Source organism: Arabidopsis thaliana, chromosome 3, assembly GCF_000001735.4.
Source record: "Arabidopsis thaliana chromosome 3, partial sequence".
Lineage (NCBI taxonomy): Eukaryota > Viridiplantae > Streptophyta > Magnoliopsida > Brassicales > Brassicaceae > Arabidopsis > Arabidopsis thaliana.
Window position 1 is genome coordinate 880,796 of NC_003074.8, and position 24,179 is coordinate 904,974.

Consider the following 24,179-nt stretch of genomic DNA (forward strand, 5'->3'; position numbering starts at 1 on the left):
CTACTACCATCGTCGTCGACAAGACAAGGCTAAGCTATCGAAAATTAAATGTACAATATCAAAGATAGTTTATTTTAACACACACGTCGCTCTCACCTTGCTTTAATCTTCGAGACGAAGTATTGGATCTCAAAAACAACTATCTTTTAAATTCTTCTTCTTTGTGATCTCGACTCTTATAAATAATGGAACACGACAACCACGTTAAGCATAAAAAAAACTTACTTGAAAAATGGCACTCAAAGCGATTCTCTTTTTGGGTTTATTTCTCGTCGTGATAGTTTCTCCGATCACCGTCTACGGTGGAGCTGTGTGTCCGGCGAGTTCCACGTTTGGTCGTGGAAGCTTTCCTGATGGTTTCTTGTTCGGTGCTACAACTTCTGCTTTCCAGGTATATCGAATTTGGGATTTATAAGTCCAAACATTGTTGAATCGCCGTTGACTGGATTCTTTTTGTCCGGCGAGTTTTAATATTTCGTTGCCGGATTTACTCTAATATCAGCTCTAGCAGCTTTGTAAGTACGATTAAGAAAGTCTTTAATCTCAAATCTAGTTTAAAGAAATCAAATTTGGTATCTTTAGCCAAACCAAATAGCTTGAAAGGGAAAAGTTTAAAGCTTTTTCCAATTCAAGGCAGTCATTGGTCATTTTCAAGTCTCTAGTTTTAATGCCTAAGGGTAGTTTCTTTTTCACATTCACTTTTGAATTCTGTTGATGATGCTTCAAGTTTCATGATTGACTTATTGATAGTCCTCTTCTACTGCCAAACGTTTCTAATTTGGTTCATTTGTTTGTATAGCATGAAGGTGCAGCAGAAGAAGGAGGCCGAGGTTCCAGCATTTGGGACTCATTCACTCTTAAACAACATTCAGGTCAGAAGATTATAAAACTGAGCCATTGTTATGAGTTTAGAATTCGATCTCGTCCTGTGATTATTAACTCATGAGCATGTTATTTGAATCTGCAGAAAGCAACAACAATCTTGACGGCAGGCTCGGAGTTGATTTCTATCATCATTACAAGGTATATATTGTTCTACGAGCAATCCTTCCCACTGAAGATGTTGATCTAATCTAACTTTTTGAAAATGTTGCAGGAAGATGTTCAACTATTGAAAAAACTGAATATGGATGCCTTTAGGTTCTCTATATCTTGGTCAAGAATATTTCCCCGTAAGACAAAGATCTATTCTTTGGTTAATGATTCTTTTGCAGTTTATTATGAGATGCACTTTCTAACAACATTTTGTTGTTGAAAACAATCAGATGGGAAAAAAGACAAGGGAGTGAGTGAAACAGGAGTTAAATTCTACAATGATCTTATCAACGAGCTCATTGCAAATGGTTGTTACACATTCCCCCACATCTTTATTTCATATGAAATCTCCTTTTTTTTTTCCTTTAACCTTGTGGCTAAAATGGCAATCTTGATTGAGTTTTGCAGGTGTAACGCCTCTTGTCACATTGTTTCAATGGGATGTACCTCAGGCTCTTGAAGATGAATACGGCGGTTTCTTGAGTGACCGTATTTTGTAAGTCCTCTAAGCCAAATATTGATCTATGTTATCTCAGTTATGTCTCCTATCTTTTTGCAGTTACTTAATATGTTCTGAAACTCATATATAGGGAGGATTTCCGTGATTTTGCACAGTTTGCTTTCAATAAATATGGTGATAGAGTGAAGCATTGGGTTACTATAAACGAACCTTATGAATTTAGTCGTGGTGGATACGAGACTGGAGAGAAAGCACCAGGAAGATGTTCTAAATATGTCAATGAGAAATGTGTTGCAGGCAAGAGTGGCCATGAAGTTTACACTGTTAGTCACAATCTGCTGTTGGCTCATGCCGAAGCTGTGGAAGAATTCAGGAAATGTGGAAAGGTAAGAATGTTAGGATAATCACAACAGATTTGGACTCGAATTTCAGTTGAGCTAATCCATGGATTTAAAACAAACAGTGCACAGGTGGAAAGATCGGAATTGTTCAAAGTCCAATGTGGTTTGAGCCTTATGATAAGAAATCCACCTCGAGTCCTTCAGAGGAGATAGTGAAGAGAGCTATGGATTTCACTCTAGGCTGGTGAGTAGTCTTTAAGAAATATTGTTTGAGCAAACTTATTAAGCTTAGTGTTTTGAGTGTGGATACTTGCTGTTTACAGGCATATGGAGCCAATAACACATGGAGATTACCCTCAGGCCATGAAAGATGTTGTTGGTAGTCGATTACCATCTTTTACGCCCGAGCAGAAGGAGAAACTGAAGGGTTCTTATGATTTTGTCGGTATCAATTACTTCACTTCTACATTTGTTGCTCATACGGACAATGTTAATCCAGAGAAACCGAGTTGGGAAGCTGATTCTCGCTTGCAGTTACATTGTATGCTCTTACTCCTAACCATTACAGTTCTTGCTTATTTCTGATAATTACTTATCTTCCTCTCTAATCCTTTTTTGATTTGCTTGCAGCGAATAACGTTGATGGGTTCAAGATTGGTTCTCAGGTATACATTTGTCATCGATACGAAAGTTCTCTTTGTTTTACACGATTTTGAGCTTTTTCTAAGTCTCTTTCTTATATAATGCTTCAGCCTGCTACTGCGAAGTATCCTGTTTGCGCTGACGGGTTAAGAAAAGTTTTGAAATACATCAAAGAGAACTACAATGACCCAGAAATCATAGTCACTGGAAACGGTAAGCCATTGGCTTTGTAGCTCTCTGCTTAAAGATTCATTCACTCAGATTTCCTTTGCAAGAAACTAAATTCATTACATTTGCAGGGTACAAGGAGACACTTGAAGAGAAAGATGTACTTCCAGATGCCCTCAGCGATAGTAACAGGAAGTATTATCATATGAGACATCTCATGGCATTACATGGAGCAGTCTGGTAAGTTACTTTTCACGGTTCCAAAAAACTCTGTTTCTTCTTCTCTAGTTGCTGGAATTAGTGATAAAAAATAAAAATAAAAACTGTTTCTGCTTCATATCTAAAACTTTTTTGGTTTTTGCAGCGAGGACAAGGTTAATGTTAAAGGTTACTTTGTGTCGTCGCTTATGGATGGACTAGAGTGGGAAGATGGATACAAGACGAGGTCTGGACTGTACTATGTAGACTATGGACACAATATGGGACGGCATGAGAAACAATCTGCCAAGTGGCTCTCCAAGCTCCTTGAGAAAGTCCCGGACACGATTCAGTCGAAGGTAGATTCGGATTCAAGGAAAGAGTTATAAATGATCAGAGATCCTTTTCGCAACTCTGTTTAATCGATCATATGATGTTATGTGTGTTTTTATCTTAAAAGAGTGTAATCCACGATCTATGTAGTTTATATAATAAATAAAGAAGTAACTTATATCACACGTAACCATTGTGCATCGTCTAGATCAAGTAACCTCTTTCTTCACATGGCTGACTGTAATAAACATTCACATGGTTGCATTGGAAACTGTATTCATTATCTTTCTATCTAAATCAAATTCCCAAAATATCATTAGAAACCCTAAAAAGGCCTTGTAAACCTCTGAAATCTGTGAACCTTCATCTTCACCAAAGGAGCTTTCCTGGCAACAGCTTTCCAAATCATCTGAACTGCATAATCTCCCTCGTCATCCTTCACCGGAAAACGCAAATCGAAATACCTCTCCACTTCCTTCAACCGAAGCCACATCTTATTATACTCTTCTCTGCCAATACTCCTGACAAGACCCATCAGAAACCCTTTCTTTAAAGCGTCTGATGATCTGACAAAGAGACAGAACTCATTGTAGTTGAGGACATCCTCATATGGTAACTCGATGTCATCGCTAATGATCACGGGTATACAGTGACTAGCTATGGCGTCGAAGAGGCGATTCGAGGATGGTGTATCCCCGGCTATGTTGAGACAGAACTTGGACGATCTCATTCCTTCGCCGGCTTTAGATATGCCGTGGTTCCTTACGCTTCCGAAAGAGAAGTGGACGTCTTTTTCTTCTTTGAGAAGATTATATAGCTCTTGTCTCACAAATCCACCCTACGATAAGATCGTTTTCGTATGAATCGGAATCAAGTTAGTTAAAAGGTTTTGAGAATATTGTCTAGATAATAGGCTATGTCACATAAGCAAGCAAAGTACTCACAGCTTTGCGGTAGATGGCTCCTTGGAAGTAGAGCAAGATCGGACGGCCATCAAAGCCCGATGTGTCATTAACATACGATGGAACAAGGTGTTTGTATGGAGCCACAATGTCTTTGTCAACATTGGCAACATGTGGCGAGTATCTACCAAAGTCAGCGACCACAAACATCGCCGGAAATAGCTTATGCCTTGCCGTCGACATACTATTCGGATGATGCGCCATGATCACATGATCCTTCCCTCCTGAGGTCTTCCACTCTTTTTGGGACGTTACGTATTTCACCACATTTTCCTATCAAAAATTTATAAGATTCATGTCAAGTTATTTGTAGATTATGTTTACACTCTTGACTTTATTTCATTTTGTTGCGTTACGAATACATTTCTTTTTTCATTTGAGTTTGTGATTACGTTATATGTTAGAAAAATGTGTATTATACTTAAACCTTTGCAATTTAGTATATTTCAACGTTTTACGCAATCAGTAGGAAAATGTTAAGAATGAAACTTTTTAAGGAAAAATAACAAAATGTGTAAATATTTGGATATAGTTACCTGCAACTCTTTGTCCTGGCTCTTCTTCTGCTTTTGGTTAACCTTAGAGAATCGGTTATAGCTCAATGAAGAGAAGAAGGGCACGAACACGACATCAGCTTCGCTCGAGTTCTTTACACGTATCGCGGCCCGAGAGCTTCTAGAATCTTCTGGAAGCTCAGAGAACAAAAGATCTAATGTGAGCCAATACTCAACACTGTGCTGCAAGTTAAGACCACCTGGATGGTGAGGAACATTGACTCTGATATCAGGCCAAACGACACCGTTTCTCTCTGGTTTCCAACCCAATAACCCAAAATGAAACTCTGGACTCATATCATACATGTAGACTTTCAATGGCCTTGGAGAAGGAGAAACCCTTTGGATACACCGGAGGGTTTCGCCTCTGTTTTGATTCATGGATGACTCTGTTTTTGTTCCTCCTCTGTTTTCTTTAATGGGTTCCTCTGTTTCTGCTCCTTCTCTGTTTTGGGGTTTTGGTGCGTTGTTTTGTGGAGAACTGTTTGAGTTCTTGATGATGATGAGAGGTACATCTGTGGATTCTGATACTGAGATGTGATCGAGAACTCGGTTAGGGTTTGTGGAAGAAAAGATAAAAAACCAAGAAAGGACGGTGATGATTGATATGAACAAGAAAATTATAGATTTTCGAGTGATGATTACACCGAGATAACGTGAGTTTGTTTTCTCACCCATCTCTGAGAGCTAAGAGAAGAGATTGGAGAAAAGGAATCATATATCAAGAATCTGAAATTACGATGAACAGATTCATAGAAGAAGAGGAAGAAAGATTGTGTAGATCCAGAATCCAGGAGAGAAAATATCTAAAAACTAGGTTTAGTGATCGGGAAATTTTTCCCGAGAAAATAACGAAGTGAGATTTTTGATTAGAGTGACGAGAAAATTTCGAGGTAGATGAGAAACGATGAAAACGCCGAAGAGAGAAGAAACAACACAACACGCTCTTTGCTCTATCTATCTCGCTTGTGAAGGAAGAAACTGAGTCGTCGTCGTTGATCTTGAGACGCGGGGCAATCAAAACGATATTAGAATTTGTTGTTTAACCAAAGGATTTATTTCTATCATTAACCAAAAAAAGTCTGATTTTTATTAGCATAAAAAAAATTAAGGAAAAGGTAATCAATATTACTTATTCATATAGTTTTGATTTAGCGTAAAAACAATATCAAGAAAAAGGGTAAAATATGTATCAATATTACTTACTCCTATAGTTTTGATTTAGTAAAAATGTTTGTTTAGTATTTCTGAGACCACTGATTTTGAAGGAAATAAATATATTTGAAATAGTAAAAAGTTTGCGTAGATTAATGGTAGTCAGAATTTTAGTAAATGGTCAAAACGTTATGATTGATTAAAGAGAATTTATTAGATCTGACAGAGTTTACTGTTCATATTTTATTAGGTTACAAAAGTACTTTCCTACTGGTGCACAAGCTCTTGTGGTTCACCGTGATTCCCCAACGGATTCGTGCTTTGAACCCAAATGTCCACAACTCCACATCATCGGCTGCGTCTAGTACTGATGAAGCTGCTCAAAAGAATGCATTTTTAGGTGATTCTATTTAAGAACTACAAATAATGATGCATAATTATCTTCTAATTGTTTTATAGCATTTGATAGTATTTTAAAGATCTTAAGTGACTCCTTAATTATTCATTGATAACGTAACGTCTGTAGATATTTAATTTAATTAACCAAAAAAAAAACAATTTTCTGGATGAAAAAGTACATATAATTCTGTAAATGAAATGTGCAAATCACATCGTCGGTTGGTCTGTCAACGTTTACGTGGGATGAAACCTGACAGCTCTTTTGAATTTTAATTATGTTGCTTGTCAACTAATTCAAATGGATCTTGATTCCAAAACTAATGTTACTAAGAAAATATTTACGCTAGGCCAATTTGGTTGTGGATTTACGATATTTTGGGCTGGGCCAACAGAAAAGAGCATGTGGCCATATTTGATCAAGTCATTGTAACTTTCATTAGCCGTATGTTTTTTTTTTTATGGGCTGGTTACATACATTTAATCACTGCCGAATTTTATTATCTTTAACAAGATTAGTCAACAAACAAAATCAGAAACCAAAAAAATACACATAGAATGTGGGAAGCTAAAAAGTACAAACGCTAAAAAGGTTGAGTATCTCCAAAGTACAAAAGTTAATTAATTACCCACATGGGAGCCAATAGGAAAATGTGTGGAGAGAGTTTGAAAAGATCAATATGGTAAGTCTCACAATATATGCTTTCTTCTTTGAGTTGGGAAATCAAGAATTAACCAAACATGCGTCTCCTAGTCACTGGTTATAGTGGTCGGTGTTGTCGCCTACTTGCTTTATTTTATTTCTTAATACGAATTTTTGTATCTAAATAATCTTCTTCTATCGCTAGTATAACATTAATTATTGAATATTGAATATTTTCTGTATAAAATGGCAACACATATTCTATTCAGTTTATCTAAGCTCTGCTTATTGAGTTATTTATATCGATCTCGTCTACACAAATTTAGTTTCAATATACAACTACTATATATGATGTGACAATTTGTGTTCACCCAACATAATATTATATGTGCTCGTGCCACCCTATATAATTACGGAGAGGGATCAAAAAAGTTTATAAAGAAATTATCTTGGATTTGTCTATGCGTAATTTCTAAAATTTATAGATTTTGTCCTTCAGATTTTATTAAGTGAACATTAGTTCAATACTTATAACCTTGTACTTGATGTTTACAAGGTTAGATCTAAATCTAATGGGCAGAAGTTGGCTCTATAAAAAAATAAAAATTTGTCTTCACTATCCGATTAAGATATTGCTTCGAGCTGTTAATTAAGGTTTGTGTTTCGGAGAGCAGGAATCGACAAGAATAGAAATCTGATGAACCCAGCTGTCTTATGCTCTTCCTTTTTATTGTTTTCTTATTTTTCGTAGATATATATATATATATATATATATATATATTCATTAAAACTAATAAAATCCGAATTATATATCACCATATCGGTACTGATATGCTAATATTGAATTTGGTTTAAAATCAGATCACTAAGCGTTTTACTAATTAATTTATTAACAAGCTAACCTTTTTACTAATTTACATGGCTCACATTCATTAAGTACTATCGTTTTGTGTATGTTTAATATGCATTTGAGCCACTTAACTTTTTTTTTGGTTATTTCTAACATGCCTTATAATAATAGCAGGATATATTATCTTTTGATTTGCTAAAATTATATTTTTCAAAATATAATGAAGTTTATTGGTTGAATTCTCTTCTTTGAAAATTTAGAGTAGAAATGACTCATTATTATTATTTCAAATGAGATTCATAGAATATACATCGAATTCAATTATTATTATTTTTTGAGCAAACTTCAGTTAATTGTCTATGTGAGTGAATATATATGATGCTTTTTTAAAAAGGACCATTATTCTTAAGAATCCTAGATTTTCATTTCATTATGATGCGCGCCGTTTCAAACACGTTCTTATGATGGCCAATTTGGAGAATTTTATCATTTTACTCGATGTCGCACATACAACTCCAAGCATCTCGATCAGTATCGCTTTTAGTTTGGAATTGTATCATCCGAGTATCCTAGTCTTTAACTAATCGGATTTACAACTGTGCACTTCCACCTAAATAATTTCACATCATATTACCATGTTGATCTATCTGACAGGTCTCGATTTTTATTTTATTTTTTTGATGATAAGGAACATGGAGATCCCTAGACAGAGATTTTATTGCAAATCAATTATACATACGTATTTTACATCTAAATAACTAAATTGATACAACCTAGATATCTTCGTCGTACAAGAGCTTTTGACTTCATCTTTATAAAATAAATTGCAAAATAAAATTTTTTAAAAAAAAACCAATAGAAGAAACTTTGATTATACGATAGACTCGAAAAGAAAAGAAAAAATGGAAGGACCGTTGCAATAAAGTCCAAGGTAGAAAAACAAGACATCTGTTGCATCACCACACATACGAGTAAAGCCAGTTCATGTCTGTCTTGGAACCTGTCGATAACAAAACGAAAACAACAAAAATAACAAAAGAAAATCTTTTATACTAAACAAGAAAAAGCAAAACAAAAATAAACACGATCTAAAAGATCTCTTGATAGGATCCCATTATGTGAAGTAAGGGGGGAGGGGAGAGAGAGAGGGGGAAACCCTAATGCCAAATTTGACACTCAAATTTGTAGAGAAATGTTTTTGTGATCAAGAGCAGAAATTATGAGAGGGTATATTGTCCCATTGTTTCATTTGCCTAGGAAACGAATAAATATTTCTTCACCCCACGACTTTCTAATATGACTATTTACCACAAAAAAAGGAAAAAAAAAGGGGGAAAAGAAAGGATACATATACACACACATATATACGTGTGACTCCCATGCATAAATTATGTAAGAGTTACAGGTATCTTCGATAGAAGTATAGTACATAATATATTCACATTAGAACATAAATGCTGAAAAGGAAATCAAAATAGCTATTTTATAAGATAATTGTACAAACTGGCATTTGATTTTTTCTTGATCAAAACAGTAATTTTTATATTGTGATAACAAAGATACTGTAGTTTGAACAATTGTTTAAGTTTCTAAAATTTCCATAGTTGATTATTGCTTTTGGCATACTGTTTTCAGCATCTATTTATCAGTGTGACCAAATACATTCTAAAGTATTATTATTAATAGAACTAAGGTTAACAGGAAAAATTATTAAATGAATTCAATAAGATTTCAATAAATTGTTGATATACGTATATGTGTTAATTTTATTTAAGAGCACATATAAAAAATAATATAAATATATGTTTGATTCAGATGTGAGAATCATCGTCAAATCACAAAACTTCAGTTACAGAAACTATCTCTAAAAAAATTCATGTTCATTTACTGCACAAACCGACACTCATCAATTAGATTATTCTCTTTCTCTATACGAAAACTTTTCTAATATTAAATTATGATGATTAAAATATATTGCAGCAGACAATTTAGGACTTTACCCCAATTGGGTTCCATCTCATTTCCTATTTTCAACACCAAAGTGAGGATCGAGAGAGAGAGAGAAAAGAGAGACAGAACAAAAAAAAGGTACGTTTGCTCAAAACCAAACAATATAACAAATATATTCACGAGGAATTCGATCAGCAATAAAACAAACAAATGATACCAAAAAATTAAAATATATTTGAGTTAGAATTATTACCAGGAAATAAGCTTCACCATGTTGTAAGCTATGCATCAAAAAACCAAACTCATCAGTAGGAAGAGGAACACCTGAGGAATGCACCAAAACCAAATCTTCTCCAAACGTTGCTTTCATGTCTATTCCTCCTCTCGTCACTTCTGTCGGAACTCCGTTTATAAACACCGTTATAGCCCCTGTATTACAAAATTAATTTTTTACTAATATGTAAGAAAAATAGATTAAATAAAATAAGTTATCAAGAACAAGATTAGGCATTATTAGAAGAAGAACTAAGCTACTACTAAAAATGGTCAGTTCTTTGGTTAAACTCATCTGAATTTTTTTAATTCTTATGTTGTCTTTAAAAGAACTTTTACAAGTAAAATTGAGATCTAGAGATGTTTTTTTCCTGGAAAAAAAAACCTTCATAGAGAACTTGCTTTCAAGTACAAAATGTTAGGCAATATTGGAAGCATGATTAACCAAGAAGCATTAAACAAAAAAAAAAATAAAAAAAAATAACCAAGAAGCAATTATTAACTAAGTCGCCAAATAAAAACAAATCGGTTTTCCGGTTGAAACCCACCCAGAATTGATTTTTTTCCTACTCTAAAACAACCTTTACAATTAAAAAATAGTTAGTTTTAGAGACTTTTTGGGGAAAGAAAGAGGGTTTAGAGGATAAACCACTTTCGCTTACAAAGAAAAAAAGAGTCATGCAAAATATGTTTTTTCTTTTGTTTACCTTGTTGGTATTGAAAATTGGAGTTTTGATCAGATGGGCACAAAATCGATGTGACATTTGAGCTATGATTTTGATAATGATGATGAGTAGCTTCATGGTAACTCATTTGGCCAGACATTGTTAAGAGATTCTCCATGCCACTATTGCTTTGATTATCACATCCACCACCATAAGAAGAAGAAGAGCTAGCTGAAGAAGAAGTGGAAGAGGAGCTTGAACAAGAAGAAGGAGAAGAAGAGAGACCAAGAAAAAAGGAAGGAACTTGAGATGACCCACCAAATAAGTAATTAGAAGAAGTGCTACAACCTCCAAACCCCAAATCACTCCCACTATGATGTGGTAAGCTGTTGCTCACCATCATAGTCTGGTCACAAGTGTTGGTGGTTGCGTCCGCTGCTGCAGCTGCAGCCTGTAGCTGTCGCTGTCTCCGACGGGACCTTGACCGCCGGTTTTGAAACCAATAGAAGACATTTGCATCTCCCACCGCGCCAAATTTCTCGAGCATCTTTCTTATCCTTACCGTCTCTTCTTTGGGAGGGTTAACCATACCACTGTGGAAGATCGACTCAAGTATGAGTATTTGTTCCGGTTTAGGTGACCATCGGGACCGAACCGGTTCTGCTGAGGTGGAACCGGAGGCGGAGGATGGGGGTGAGCGACTATGGCGGGTTGGGCTATGTGGTGTTTGTTCTTGGTCCATTGCTTTGAAGAATATTGATATTATCTGGTGGTTATGGAGACAATATAAAAAGAAGGCACAAATTGTTTTTTGAGTTTGTGAGAGGTGGTGAGTTGAGGGTAATGAATTTATAGGAGAATGATTACTTAAATAATATATTTTTCCTTGTTTATTAAGTTACATGTAGTTTATCTTTATCTTTTAGTGGGTTCATTATAATATACTTGAATGATATAAGCATATATTATATTTTGTATAGGAGTGTGTTGAGTCTTAAATCGGAGATACACAAACGAGTGGAAGTTGCTTGGCATTTGAAGATATAGCAACTAAGCAAATTCTCTTTGACCATTGCAAAATTTGCAACAAGGATAGTCCAAAAAGTTAACAGTATCCCTTATCCGCTTTGATATGCATGGGTAATCAACATATATATATATATGTATGTGCCAAGCTTAAAACAAAAATATGCGGTAACGGGTACAACACAAAAATTAGCTACACACAATCTTTTGAATCCGTAACATATATGCTTTAAATAAGCCTTTAATCTCTTCCAAAAGAAAAAGAGAGACAGATATGCTTTAAATTGAATCTCATTTTCATTGTATTCAAATCTCCAACGTTGTTGCCAACAAAACATTCTAAAACCAAAACTACACTTGCAATTGCAAACAATATGTTCAAGGCTTCAAGCTAGTTATTTCAATGCATTTGAGTGTGAGACGCGTTAGTTTGCTCAATCGGAGTCCGGTCCAATATTACTCGTTGAAGGCCAGTCTTAAGCAGTGTACTAGTTTAGTGTTTGCTAAGTCCGTCCCAAAAATCAATAGTCATGAACACATAAGCATTGGAAATATAATTCAGACACCACATAAGGTGAAGAAGGTAAATAAGTTCTACCAAAAAAAGGAAGGTCGAGGTAAATAAAAATTATAATTCACTACTGGATATATAACTTTTATTGTAACGGTTCCGAAATAATAAGTAAACTGTATAATATTATTGAGGTTAATATGAAAAATGGAGAGGCGCATATTGTACAGTCCAGTAGTCCACCTGCAAAAAAAAAATAGTATATGAATAAGTCGCCGATTATGATTGTCCATCTTTCTGCTCTATAAATCATCAGAAGATAAATAAGTACTCTTTCTTTTTCAAAAGCAATAACTTGTATAGCTTAATGATCAGGTTTTGTTGTAGACGAAAGTTCACACTATCCCGACATTATTAGATATATATATATATATATATATATATATATATATGTACACAGGTTTTATACTGCAGTGAGCAAAATATACCAGCAAATTAAAAGAAAAACTTCTATATATTTCTAACACAAGTTATACATTTATTTATTTTGGTATCAATGTTAAAACACAAGTTATACATTTCATAAGAGTTATACAATTTCTTAGTAAACAGTAGTTATCTGTCTCACATGAACATCCGACAACAACAACTGCAAGTGAAAAAGCCAAATGAATAAAAACTCATTGTAGATTTACAATTAACAAATCTTATTGTATCAAGAACAATAACACAAGCAGTACTATTCATCCATGGTTTATAATCGATTAATATACTATTTATCGTTTGCAAAAATATTAAATCATGGCGGTCAAATGATATTACTCTTAAATTATTGATAATAGTAAATGAAAAAAATAAATTAAATTCTTAATAACTCTCAAATAATGAGCTCCTCATAAAACTGGAATTGACTACTACTTCGCCAATTGCGTCCAGTGGAATTTATTAAATATCTTAACATTACTTTGTATATTTCTCCACATCCAATAAACGTCTTATCGTGACCTAATTTGTATTTTCTTCAGCGAAATAGATTAATTTTGGCGTCATGCGACAGAGGCGCCTAAAAAGATATTTTTTGTCACTTAGGTGAAAAAAATCAAAATGTTTTTCTTTGTCACTAAGTTTTGAACACTTACAAAAATGAGGAAAATCATTGTAGGGGTAGTTTCGTAAAATGGTTTGTAAGGAAATTAAATAATTTACAGATTGTAAAATGAATATATGTTTGACCATGTCAAAGTTTTTTTATTACATATTGTGGCATATTAAGTAATTTTAAATTTCGAATAACATTATTATGAAGAAGAAAAAAGGAAAAAGCAATAAAGAAGGACGATCCAAACAGAAGGTCAAGAAAAAACCGTGCAATTATTTATTACATATGACGTTAAGTAAACATGGCTTACACAGTGGGTAGCCATTCGATTTTTATTTTGTTCGTGCAAAATAATATTATACCATATTAATTTGACTGCTAAGATTTAATTGTGCGCTACGAGTAATTTTTTTCATTTTTTTGTAAATTTATTCTCTATTATCTTGTTTGTTTTATTCATATGAGAACAATGATTTTTGGTTTATATCTAGCATGTTTTTGGTATTAGAAAATCTTTGGTCAAGACTCTAAGAACGATTAAAAAATAATTTTCTGATCATAGTTGATCAGAGAAGTTTGTAAAACAATAATAAAAATGATGAGAAATAGATATTTAGTTTCTCAAGGGTACCTTGGTAATTGAGTCTAGATTTCTGCTCAGGCATCTTTTTCTTTTTTGGCCAAAACTCAAGCATCTTAATATTTCAAAAACTAAAAGAACTGTATACGTCATTTTAAAAAATAAATTAATTAAGTCATTTCTTCTTTACACAGTCTAGCCACTTATAAGAGTGGTAAACTTAACTAATACAACTAAATGGAACCAAACATCTCATGGTGTATTGGATCTTGGAGTTTATTAATTACCACACAAGTGAATGTGTTATACACTGTTATATAATCCATTGCTCATAAATACATGGATCTTTCCCGATTAGTAATTATGTCACACCGTAACGATTACGATCGAGAGTAGAGAGTTACACATATTCATGCATGTTATTTAATGTAAATGTGAAATTCATTTTTTTAAAGTACATATATGTGAATTAGTGTATATTCAGTGTACAAATGATCCATGGGAATGGGGTGTATATTCAGTGTACAATGATGTATGATCAAGATAATTTATTTTCTTTCTTTCTTTCTCAGGGAGAATGTATATATTAAACTTTAAATGGAGAATAAAATAGTCCGTACATAGGTGAGTGTGCGAATACGTATGCAAAAAGTAGAGTGTAGAAAGACACAGTAGGAGACAACTTGCTTCTTCAGATGCCCTCTGTTTTTGCCTGTCGTCTCTGTATAATTGTATAGCTGTTTTGGTATTTTTTCGTTTTTATATTTTTAATATTATAATACTCATTAACTACGTAGAATAAGTAATTGTTTCTTTTTGGTTTCTCATATAGCTGTGTAAGTAAATGTATTGCTGTTTATGTGTTTGGTGTTGCTTCAAGAAATGATAGCTATACGTAAATATTCATAGTTATGGGCTCGGCTATCTGTATCTGTGTCAATGTATATGTTATTAATACTTCTATATAAAGGTTAATATTATATAACTGAATTCATTCTACTTTACAAATTTTCTGAAACTTTATTACTATATTGTTAAATAATTTTCTTTGCATATTTTTAGATAGAAATAAATCAAAATCAAAACTACAATCACGAATAAATAGTTTCTCCCTCAGTTTCGATGTATAATATTTTAGGTAAAAAGGTGAAGTTTAATAATTGACAGAAATTTATTACTATTTAAATATAAATAGTTCAATGAAACATACAATTAAAATGGTAACCATTAACCAATATAATTACTTCAACGAAATAAATTGAAATAGGTAAAAATGAGGAGATTAATTTATTTTAAAATATTAGCATGTATATATATATATATATGTATATATAGAATAGCTCTGGAAGTGAGATATGTGTGTAGATAATAGATCTGTCAGGAAGTCATACGTGAAATACAAAATTAAATAGTTTTAAAATGGACACTGAACTGAAGACAAGCAACACCAACAGCTAGTTGTATCAAATCACTGAGAGAAACCACTTTTAGATATCCAGAAACTCTACTCCTTAATTCACTTAAATAAGTTACGCGAAAATTTTCTAAAGTACGTTATTTTATTTTATTTGTCTGAATATATATGACATTTTTCCATTATCAGATTAATACTCAATTAATAAAAGTTGTCAATGAACATTTATAAATTTATTTCGTTTAGTCTGATTAATATCCCGTAATAATTCAGAAAAATATTTCAGTTATTTCTCCTTAAAACAAAACAATATTAATAAACATAAGGATACTATCTAAATCAAGCGACCACAGAGAAAAATATATCATATATATATGCCCACAGTAACAGTTCGATAAAAGTATATCTTTCTGTTTATTATATAGATGCTAATTGGCATTTTCTATCAAGTTGATATTAAAAACATATTTTAGTTTTTTCCTCTAAAGATATTATTGTTGATGAAAAGTTTCCTATAAGCTTATTTTATATGAATATATAGGATTTCAGGGGGGACACCGACCAACATGTGGTTATGCTTTTAGGGCACAAGTGTGAGTCTCTTTTGATTGTTTACCAACGTATGATATGTGTTTCACCCGCCCACACCAAATTCACTTTTTTGGTTAATGTCCACGCACAACAAAACCTTTGTAGCTAAAGTGAAAAGTTGTCTATAGATACTTAATCTTTTGGAAACATGCAATTATTACAGCTAGCTAGATGATTAAAACTAATACAGTATACTTACTTTAATAAGTCTATTTCTCGGAATATTTTACTATTCATTTATCTGTTTTGGCATTGTTCCAGTTTTATTGGATCTCTACGGGAGACAGTAATTGTTTTTTTTTTTTTTTTTTTTTAATGTTATAGTGAAAGCGAGAGTAATTCATCTACTTATATCGTTTGAATTCAATCGTAACAGTTAGATGAGCTCATATGTTACGTGAAAACAGATATATGTAAAATGTGTCGATTATTTTATATCTTTCCATCTACCAAAATTTCAATTCTTTTGAGATTTTTTCACATGATTATTAAGAATATCGGGGTATATATATCAGACGATACATTGAACACCTATTGGTAGGAAAAAATGATTATATACGTTGCTACTAGATATACCATATATAACACTATATATATGTACACTGAAAATCTGGACCAAAACAGTATAAACATTAGATACTGTAAAATCGTTAGTTAGTTAGGAAAAGAATAGACAATAGAGTCTAGCTAGGTTCAATCTCTAATTAAAACAAAATAAGTCTAGGATTTGGACGAAGCTTCACAAAACCCTAGTTTAGCATATAATCGATCTATGCGGTCCTGAAATTCTCGAATCTTGTAAGACTTCTAGACTTTGTTTCGTTAAAAAATCATAGATATGTGGAATTAATGTGGTCCTGCTCTGTGACATGTACGGACTATATATACTCACGACTGAATAATTACATGATACATAATGTGTCTTTGTGTTAGAGATGATAGATTCAGATGACGACGTAATTAATAATATCACTATATTTTCATCGGTTTTGGGGTTTTTTTTTTCGTTTTTTCACAGCGGTTTTTGGGGGTAATAACCTTAATTAACAATTATGTGTCAGGAAAACAAAAAAAAAAGAACTTAACAATTATGTATTCTCTAGGTATGAAGAAAATACTATACGAATCATATCTAATCTGATCGTTAAAGTAACTTTTATGATATACTATAAATAACATCTACGTATGCGTATGTATATGATCATATGAAGAGTATTTCTTTTTAAAATTACCATTTGTGTTGTTGTTGTTGAGTTATATATATTTAGTATACTAGTAGTATATTACTTCAATTTTCAAAACTATTTAAAGACTATCTTTAAATCACTTATTTAAGATGTGACTATAAAATGCCTTATCAAAACTTTTGTACTATTTCTTAGATTTTATAAAAAGAATAATACAAAAGAAATATACGCAGAGATATTATGATAAATCACAAAAAAAAAAAAGTAATACAATTAATGACCTAATGGGAAAAAAAAAATCATAACAAGAAACTATGAAAACATTATATGATTCTTTAATAGATCTCGATGAGATTCATGATATAAATTTATGATAGTCCTTCATTCCATATACATTGTATCATTAAATACTTGAGTTTTTACCAACGGAGCTGACATAAAGAGTCGAGTTTTGTGGATTTGTCCACTGAACTTGCAGGGCACTTATGAGATATTAAAAAAAAAAACCAGGAAAAGGACAAAAAGAAGATGGAAGAACAAAAAAAACTACAACATAGAACATTAATTATTTTTTAATAATTTATATATGCAGCATGCATGAATCCTGACAAGAACCTACAATCATCTCTCTCCTTTTCCTTATTTTAAAGAAAACTAACAACAAAAACTCCCTCATCCTTAATTCTTAATTTCAGAAGATATTTTGTTTGAAGGATTCACAGTCGTTTAGATAATCTTTTAAGCAGATTAAGAGTGTGTTGTAGTTCTTTAATGTTTTAGCAAAAAGACAATGGATAGTAAAATCATAAGTAAACTTCGTTTAAATACTTCATAGACCTAACTGATCATATCGATCGAGTGCAGTTTTAAATTTGCATGAATTTGAGAATATTTAAGATTGATCCAAAATATTTGCCACCAAGAAATTTGCATGAATTTTATCTCCTGTTCCCTATCTCTATCAATAAGATAAAGTTGCTATATTATTAGCTGAAATTACCAAATTATCATAGGGTCTCTTGAGAGTTGAGACAACGTCGACATAACTTTCCATAAATAATAACAGTACTGTATATGGGTTTGGTACAAAACACTTAAACACAACGGCGCAAGGTGATTTAAAAATAAAAAGTCAAGTAGATCTTAAAAAAAAAAAAAAAAAAACAATCCTTAAGTTTTTCAAGTGACACTGATGTGTCTCGCACTTGAATGCGTTGCCATCACAAAATGAGCCAAAAGGCTAAAGCTCTAATATTTTTATTTACTCCTAAAGCTACTCTAATCTTTTTATTTACTCCTAAAGCTATATGTAATGATCAAATAATAGCTAGGCAGATTCATGCATTTATTATACTTTATATATGTTCAGTTAATTTGGAATGTTAATTACGTGCGAAAGTTATAATTAATCATCATTAGCCGGCACTATGTTTGGCCTTTGCTCAGACAAATGGCAATGTTGTTGTGAAAAGGACATGTGAACTAAACAAAGACAGTATCTTTCCTAATGTCACACACGAGCATAAAACATCACTATCCATTTTTAATTATTAGTACTATTATTATGACTAGATTCTAAATATATAAATTCTAGTTAGTTATGCCCCTTTTTTCTACTTCTGTACGCGTGTGTAAGTGTCTATTAAAGGGAATATTAAAGATGTCTTTAATTTCTATAATTTTTAGTGTCCATGACTAATTTGTCCGATCAAAACTATTAAATATTAGTGCCCTCTCTAAAAAAGTACTACAACTTGTTATAGCATACCTAGTCCAGACTACTTTGTTGATGATATGTAACATACAGTTTTAAGTTTTCAAAATACTCAAATAATGCTCTTGGTTGATATTAGGATAAAGAAGACTGCCTATAGATGGCATATGCATTCATTTATATTATGCATATTATATTTTGACATTGGCACTTTTCATACTTCAATAAAATTTTCATTTTTGGGATCCATATGAGATTCGATCAATTTATCAAGTCCAATATCGATTCGTTTTTTTTTCTTCCTTTTAACTTTGTTTTACTTTGTAATTTATTGCGTTACATTTGACTGAACATTAATACTTTAATAGTATGAATTCATTGACATCAATTCAGCATGATGAGGTGGTCTACACTTAAAAATATAAAGTAATTAATTTGTATGAGACTATGGGTTTTAGACTGCTAGTGACTACGTTCATATTTAATTTTGGGTGCGTTCCAAAAATATGTAATCATATAAGATTTTACGTATACTAAAAAAAAAGAAAAAGAAAAAGAAAAGATTTTACGTATACTATGAATATGACTTGTAATAAGGCCGACTAGTGTAACAAAGTAACGACTAACGAGGCCCATTTTAGGCTGTGTTACGTAGTTCAAATTTTAGGCCTACAATACGTATGTGACTATGTGAGGCTACAACAACACAAACATTTATGTAATTCAACGATAACACACAAAAAAAAGTTTTTTTTTAACACCAAACTATGGCAGAGGCTGAATTTCTTTCAGAGTTACCGAGTCACCGGACTGAATCGATTGGATTATTTATAGGTCATTTGATAAATTTAGTACATATATTTTCAATTTAAATGAAGTCGGTAACTTTGAGTGTGTAACAGTGTAAGTAAAATTTGTATGTATATATATATCAAAATTATTTATCATAAAATCAAATTTCAAATATATAATTTCAAAGACAATTAAAATAGCAACTCAAACACAACACAGGCCACCCAAATCTGAACCAACATAACATATGGACTTATTGACAATAATCGGGGTGGAAAAAACACACACGAACAAACAATCAAGAATCAGATTATATGAAAAAACAAAAAAAACAAATTTAACTATCGTTGAATTCCCAACAATTTGTTCTGATCTCACCGTCTTCACCTGTGAGGACACTAACGGCTCCCACTTTGAATAAGTCATTGTCGTCTGCGTATTGAGCCACCACACTAGAAGTGGCTTCGTCGGTTGTGAGCCGTTGGTCAAGTTGCAAAACTCCTCTCCTCGCTCGGATTTTCCCAAAGAATGCGTGTTATCAAAGTCAACGGTGTTGACCTGTCCAGTCCGGTTGACGGGTTCCTGAGGCCGCACATATGCTGGTTAAACTGTATATATAAAGCTTTCAAATATTAATTGTTAAGTTCGTTTATTTCATCCATTGCTTATATACTCTGGTTGATAGGATAATTAATTAGCAAAGATTGGACTATGAGTTATGAGAACTATGAGAATCTCATAATGAGATCCACTACAGATAACTATACATACGTGTAAGTCAAACTTATTTAAATTAGAGAGGTGAAACTATAAACGTAAAGGGAAACATTCCGGTGCCTTTGGATAAACAGTATATATATGATGTGTATTGATGATGTACTTAAAGAGATAATAATACTTATAAGCAAAAGTAGATATCGACAGAATCTTTAATCTTTTATTGTCGGTAAGATGTATGTTTCAACTAGTTTAGATTTTCCTATTTTCTTTGTAAAAATAATTTATTTTATCGTAAAATTTATGTGGTAAACTATAAATGTCGGAAAATGTCAGCTGCTTGCTGCTAAATATTGAAAGTATCCATAGTGCGTTTTAGTTGGTTTCGTCGTTTCGATATTGAAGAAAACAAAAATCAAGAAATAAAATATGTATTATATATTAGTAAAGCTAAGTTAGACTCTACAACTAATTCTATAACTTTGAATTGTTCTATTGGATTCTTCAACAGTGGTAAGACTTCCGCATGGTTCCGAAAGAGATGAATTCAATTATTGGACAGTTTTAACTCTTAAGATCTTATAAAAAATCTTTATAATCTTTACAAAATCTTGAGAGAATGGAACTTTCTATAATTCAAATTAATTGGATAGAGCCAGAAAATAAATTACGTATCCAAGTGCTCTTGAGCATGAAAAATATGCAACTCTGAAGTTAGTTTTGGACTCTAAAAAACTAAAATACATCACAATTCACTCAAAACTCGTACCAACATAACATATTGTTGTTACCAAATCGATTCACCAAACCTTATTTTAAAGATATACGTACATACATATATAGGCAAACAATCACCATTCACAATTCATCATCAGAAGCGGAAATTAAGGGAAAAACAATCAATAATCAGATATAGAAACTTGTTATAAAGCTTTAGTTGAATGCTCTACAATTCGTCCTGATCTCACCAGCTGAACCGGTAAGCACGTCAACGGCTCCCATCTTCACCATTGCGATTGCGAACTGACGTTTGAATAGTTCGTTGTTGGACGCGTACTGAAGTACAACACCAGAAGTGGCCGGGTCGCTTGCGATCAGTTGGTCAATAAGCAAAATTCCTTTCCTCTCTCTGATCTGACCAAAGAACAAGTTGTCGAATGAGACCGGCGTTACTGGCATCGACTGGTCCAGTGCCGCGAAGCCGCCTGGAACCGCACATGTGTTCCTTAGCCTATATATATGAGAAATATTAAATTTATAACGTAAAGTACGTAACCCATCTATAGTTAATCACGTACGTAAACACGGCTTAACCAGATTTCAATTACCTGCCAGCCAAAGTGGGGTCCATGGATGGGTCGGGCAGTCCGGTTCCTTGAAAGTTCGTGACCCGGTCCACAAAATTACCACAAGACGCGATCCCAACCGTGTGCGCCCCCAAAAGAGCTACGGAATCAAAAACATTCATTCCTTTGTTGCCGAAAAAACTTAACATGCCTTCGACGGATATGAATGGTGGAGGGAGGATCTCATTGGCGTCTTCAGGATTCGACACAAAGCCATCGCGACGTCCGGTGGGGACCACGTAGCTTGGTCCTCCACCTAAGAACACGGCGTCACGTGTGGCGAGCGTGACTATATCGGAGCACGAGACCGTAGAGGGACATTGAGCTTCGAGTGCCGTCTTGATCTCGTCGATCAGCTCGAACCCTCTCACGCTAAAGTTTGGGCCGGCGTTTTTTTCCGATAGTTGAGACGTCGTTGGGTCTATGAGGAGAGAAGCGTCGCAGCCCTATACGAAATGTCAACGACTTGTTGTTTTCAGAAAAATTACACATACATATATCAAATGAATAATATTCAAGTTAAGACGAGAAAAATCAAAGAAGACAATATTCAATTTTCAGAAATTATTTATTTTTTTGCTCGTATTTATTATGTTTTTAACTCGATTGAATAATTTCTTACATAATTCTCTTTGATTGCATCTCTTTTCTAATAAACGTAACGATATATTCTTAAGGCCCCCTTAACCAAAAAAAAAAACTAATTAACGATACTAAACCTGAAGAGGATGTTTGATGAGATTCATACCTGGACAAAACAGTCGTGAAAATGCATACGAGTCAAGGCGGCCGTGATTGAAGGGTCACGAGCAAACTGCTGGCGAACCAGGTTTTCTACGATAGTCTCTGCATTAGGGCACGATTCACTGTAAAACTTAAATTTCAGCTGCGCTAATGCCACGGGGAAAATAAATAAAAGCAAGAGTAGAACAGAAAACGTTGCAATCTTCATCTTGTTTTTGTAGAAAGTGTTGCAATGTAATAGTGCTATGTTCTTGTAGAAAGGTTTATGATACCTCTTAATTAGATAAACCAATACTATATATATATACGCCAAAATGGACGGTCTATAAAGAAAATTAATTTTAAAAGGAACTTAATACATCTTGTATATGTCGAATAGGTCAGTCAAATACATATAAATTAAGAGAGGTAAATTTATATATAAACCCATAAGGCGTATGTACGGACTACTTTGAAACATTCCGCTGCCTTTTGGTATATGTAAGAAAATTTTATTTACGAGATACGTCTGCTAGGAAATGAAAATAAATGTTGCTAATAAAGTGACTGATATTAGAATTCTACATCGGAAATAAAATGACAATATATATAGTTATAAAGAGATACTATTGAGTTTTTCCAAAAAAAAAAAAAGGAGATATTATAGAGTTAATCTATGTATGCCAATTTGTTATGGATTGAAATTATGAAACAGAACATGAGGCGTGTATGAGCCATAATCTCCTTATCTCCATGAGGCGTGTTGTTTAGGATATATATTATGGGGTGAATAATGTGTGTGTTTTTTAAACATCTTTAACTGAGTGAAATATTACGATCGTCTATGTATGTTGCATTTACTTGACTAGTATAAGGTGAATGTAAGTTTGGAAGTAATTTGATTGTAATCCGATATATACACTGATTAAATGGCAGAAAGGTAACTCAATTTTCTTGTAGTAAATTAGATCCTTTGACTTTTTCTTGAGATAACGAGTCAGACTATAGTTTTAGACAATCTTGTTACTAATATATGTATTTAAAGTCCATGACACAAAACAATCAATTTTATCTACATAATAAATAACAAGTGTACTAAGAAGAAGATAAACGAGCCATCATACGATTAAATGTAAATCAACATGGAGTTAAATTAATGAAAATGCAAAGACTCGTTCTTAATTTCCTCTATACAAAAAAAAAAAAAAAAAAACTCTTACTTTTTGTTTGTTATGACATTTTCTCAACATGACATTTTCTTGAGATAAAAAACACTCTTAATCAACATGGAGATAACGAGCCATCATACGATTATGACATTTTCAAACAAAATAATAATACTGTTATTGGTTACTTTCATGATTGGAAATATAAGACCAAAGCATATTTCGTAGAGAATTGTGTAAAGAAATTGTCGTTGCCTAAAAACAAATTAGGATCCCATTAATTATATTTAAAGTATGTAGGGTTTAAAAAGCCTTACCTTTGACTTGATGGAAATTTCTTTCTTTATATTTTCTAGAAAGTAATTGATTCTGGGTATGTGTATATGGAAGATGGACCTAATGTTTCATTAGTAGTTATATATTGCTCAAGTTGATGAAAGACTCGGATTGTGATGTACATGTATGGCGAGGATTGTGATGTACGTTATATTAGCATACCTTACGTAATTCCCGACATGATTTTATATATAGTTTGATTGGCCTGGTTGGATGTGTTTATAATTATACCGTATTAGCTAGTACTACTCTGGCGGTTTAATTAGGGTCATCTTCTCATCAATAATCTTTAAAATAATGGATTTTGCTGAATGCTGATTATAATAGTTGCAGACGGCGATTATGAGTCTCA

General features: G+C 32.9%; 4 protein-coding genes and 2 long non-coding RNA genes across 9 annotated transcripts; 2 read left to right on the top strand and 4 right to left on the bottom strand.

Annotated features, from left to right (window-relative positions):
* The first annotated feature begins 192 nt into the window (after positions 1–192).
* On the top strand, positions 193–3,362 carry BGLU25 (beta glucosidase 25). The gene is made up of 13 exons (NM_111235.4): positions 193–391; positions 800–872; positions 968–1,023; positions 1,097–1,172; positions 1,266–1,343; positions 1,444–1,531; positions 1,626–1,881; positions 1,959–2,080; positions 2,160–2,377; positions 2,467–2,501; positions 2,589–2,691; positions 2,778–2,886; positions 3,011–3,362. Exons 1-13 carry the CDS (start codon positions 233–235, stop codon positions 3,231–3,233), a joined length of 1,596 nt encoding a protein of 531 aa, NP_187014.1. The 5' UTR covers positions 193–232; the 3' UTR covers positions 3,234–3,362.
* EDA5 (Exostosin family protein) lies at positions 3,338–5,615 on the bottom strand. The gene is made up of 3 exons (NM_111236.3): positions 4,676–5,615; positions 4,122–4,412; positions 3,338–4,015 (listed from the first exon to the last, which is right to left on the bottom strand). The coding sequence occupies exons 1-3, from the start codon at positions 5,369–5,371 to the stop codon at positions 3,503–3,505; spliced, it is 1,500 nt and encodes a 499-aa protein (NP_187015.1). The 5' UTR covers positions 5,372–5,615; the 3' UTR covers positions 3,338–3,502.
* A 2,755-nt stretch (positions 5,616–8,370) lies between these two features.
* On the bottom strand, positions 8,371–11,434 carry WOX11 (WUSCHEL related homeobox 11). Of its 4 annotated transcripts, NM_111237.3 has the most exons (4): positions 10,944–11,418; positions 10,668–10,856; positions 9,941–10,116; positions 8,473–8,737 (listed from the first exon to the last, which is right to left on the bottom strand). In NM_111237.3, exons 1-4 carry the CDS (start codon positions 11,365–11,367, stop codon positions 8,720–8,722), a joined length of 807 nt encoding a protein of 268 aa, NP_187016.2. In that variant the 5' UTR covers positions 11,368–11,418; the 3' UTR covers positions 8,473–8,719. The 4 variants fall into 4 exon arrangements, with proteins under 4 accessions (NP_001326145.1, NP_001118563.1, NP_001326146.1 ...); NM_001337480.1 differs by having other exon boundaries at positions 8,371–10,116; positions 10,944–11,434; NM_001125091.2 differs by having other exon boundaries at positions 8,371–8,737; positions 10,668–11,434.
* Positions 11,435–19,758: 8,324 nt separating this feature from the next.
* AT3G01305 lies at positions 19,759–20,183 on the bottom strand. Its single transcript, NR_140823.1, has one exon. It is a non-coding gene; the product is annotated as an other RNA (long non-coding RNA).
* AT3G01315 lies at positions 19,911–20,145 on the top strand. The gene has a single exon (NR_140825.1). It is a non-coding gene; the product is annotated as an other RNA (long non-coding RNA).
* A 749-nt stretch (positions 20,184–20,932) lies between the features above and the next one.
* AT3G03670 (Peroxidase superfamily protein) lies at positions 20,933–22,616 on the bottom strand. The gene is made up of 3 exons (NM_111238.3): positions 22,351–22,616; positions 21,585–22,048; positions 20,933–21,487 (listed from the first exon to the last, which is right to left on the bottom strand). Exons 1-3 carry the CDS (start codon positions 22,552–22,554, stop codon positions 21,190–21,192), a joined length of 966 nt encoding a protein of 321 aa, NP_187017.1. The 5' UTR covers positions 22,555–22,616; the 3' UTR covers positions 20,933–21,189.
* Positions 22,617–24,179: the final 1,563 nt, after the last annotated feature.

Excerpts from the sequence above, each read along its gene's own strand:
- BGLU25 (NM_111235.4), top strand. The coding sequence starts at position 233 with ATGGCACTCAAAGCGATTCTCTTTTTGGGTTTATTTCTCGTCGTGATA. Across the intron at positions 392-799 it reads CTACAACTTCTGCTTTCCAG|CATGAAGGTGCAGCAGAAGA; the intron begins GTATATCGAATT and ends TTGTTTGTATAG. Across the intron at positions 1,882-1,958 it reads AATTCAGGAAATGTGGAAAG|TGCACAGGTGGAAAGATCGG; the intron begins GTAAGAATGTTA and ends TAAAACAAACAG.
- EDA5 (NM_111236.3), bottom strand. The coding sequence starts at position 5,371 with ATGGGTGAGAAAACAAACTCACGTTATCTCGGTGTAATCATCACTCGA. Across the intron at positions 4,413-4,675 it reads GCCAGGACAAAGAGTTGCAG|GAAAATGTGGTGAAATACGT; the intron begins GTAACTATATCC and ends AATTTTTGATAG. Across the intron at positions 4,016-4,121 it reads GAGCCATCTACCGCAAAGCT|GGTGGATTTGTGAGACAAGA; the intron begins GTGAGTACTTTG and ends ATCTTATCGTAG.
- WOX11 (NM_001337479.1), bottom strand. The coding sequence starts at position 11,367 with ATGGACCAAGAACAAACACCACATAGCCCAACCCGCCATAGTCGCTCA. Across the intron at positions 10,117-10,667 it reads CAATTTTCAATACCAACAAG|GGGCTATAACGGTGTTTATA; the intron begins GTAAACAAAAGA and ends TTTGTAATACAG.
- AT3G03670 (NM_111238.3), bottom strand. The coding sequence starts at position 22,554 with ATGAAGATTGCAACGTTTTCTGTTCTACTCTTGCTTTTATTTATTTTC. Across the intron at positions 22,049-22,350 it reads TTCACGACTGTTTTGTCCAG|GGCTGCGACGCTTCTCTCCT; the intron begins GTATGAATCTCA and ends CATTTCGTATAG. Across the intron at positions 21,488-21,584 it reads GACCCCACTTTGGCTGGCAG|GCTAAGGAACACATGTGCGG; the intron begins GTAATTGAAATC and ends TCATATATATAG.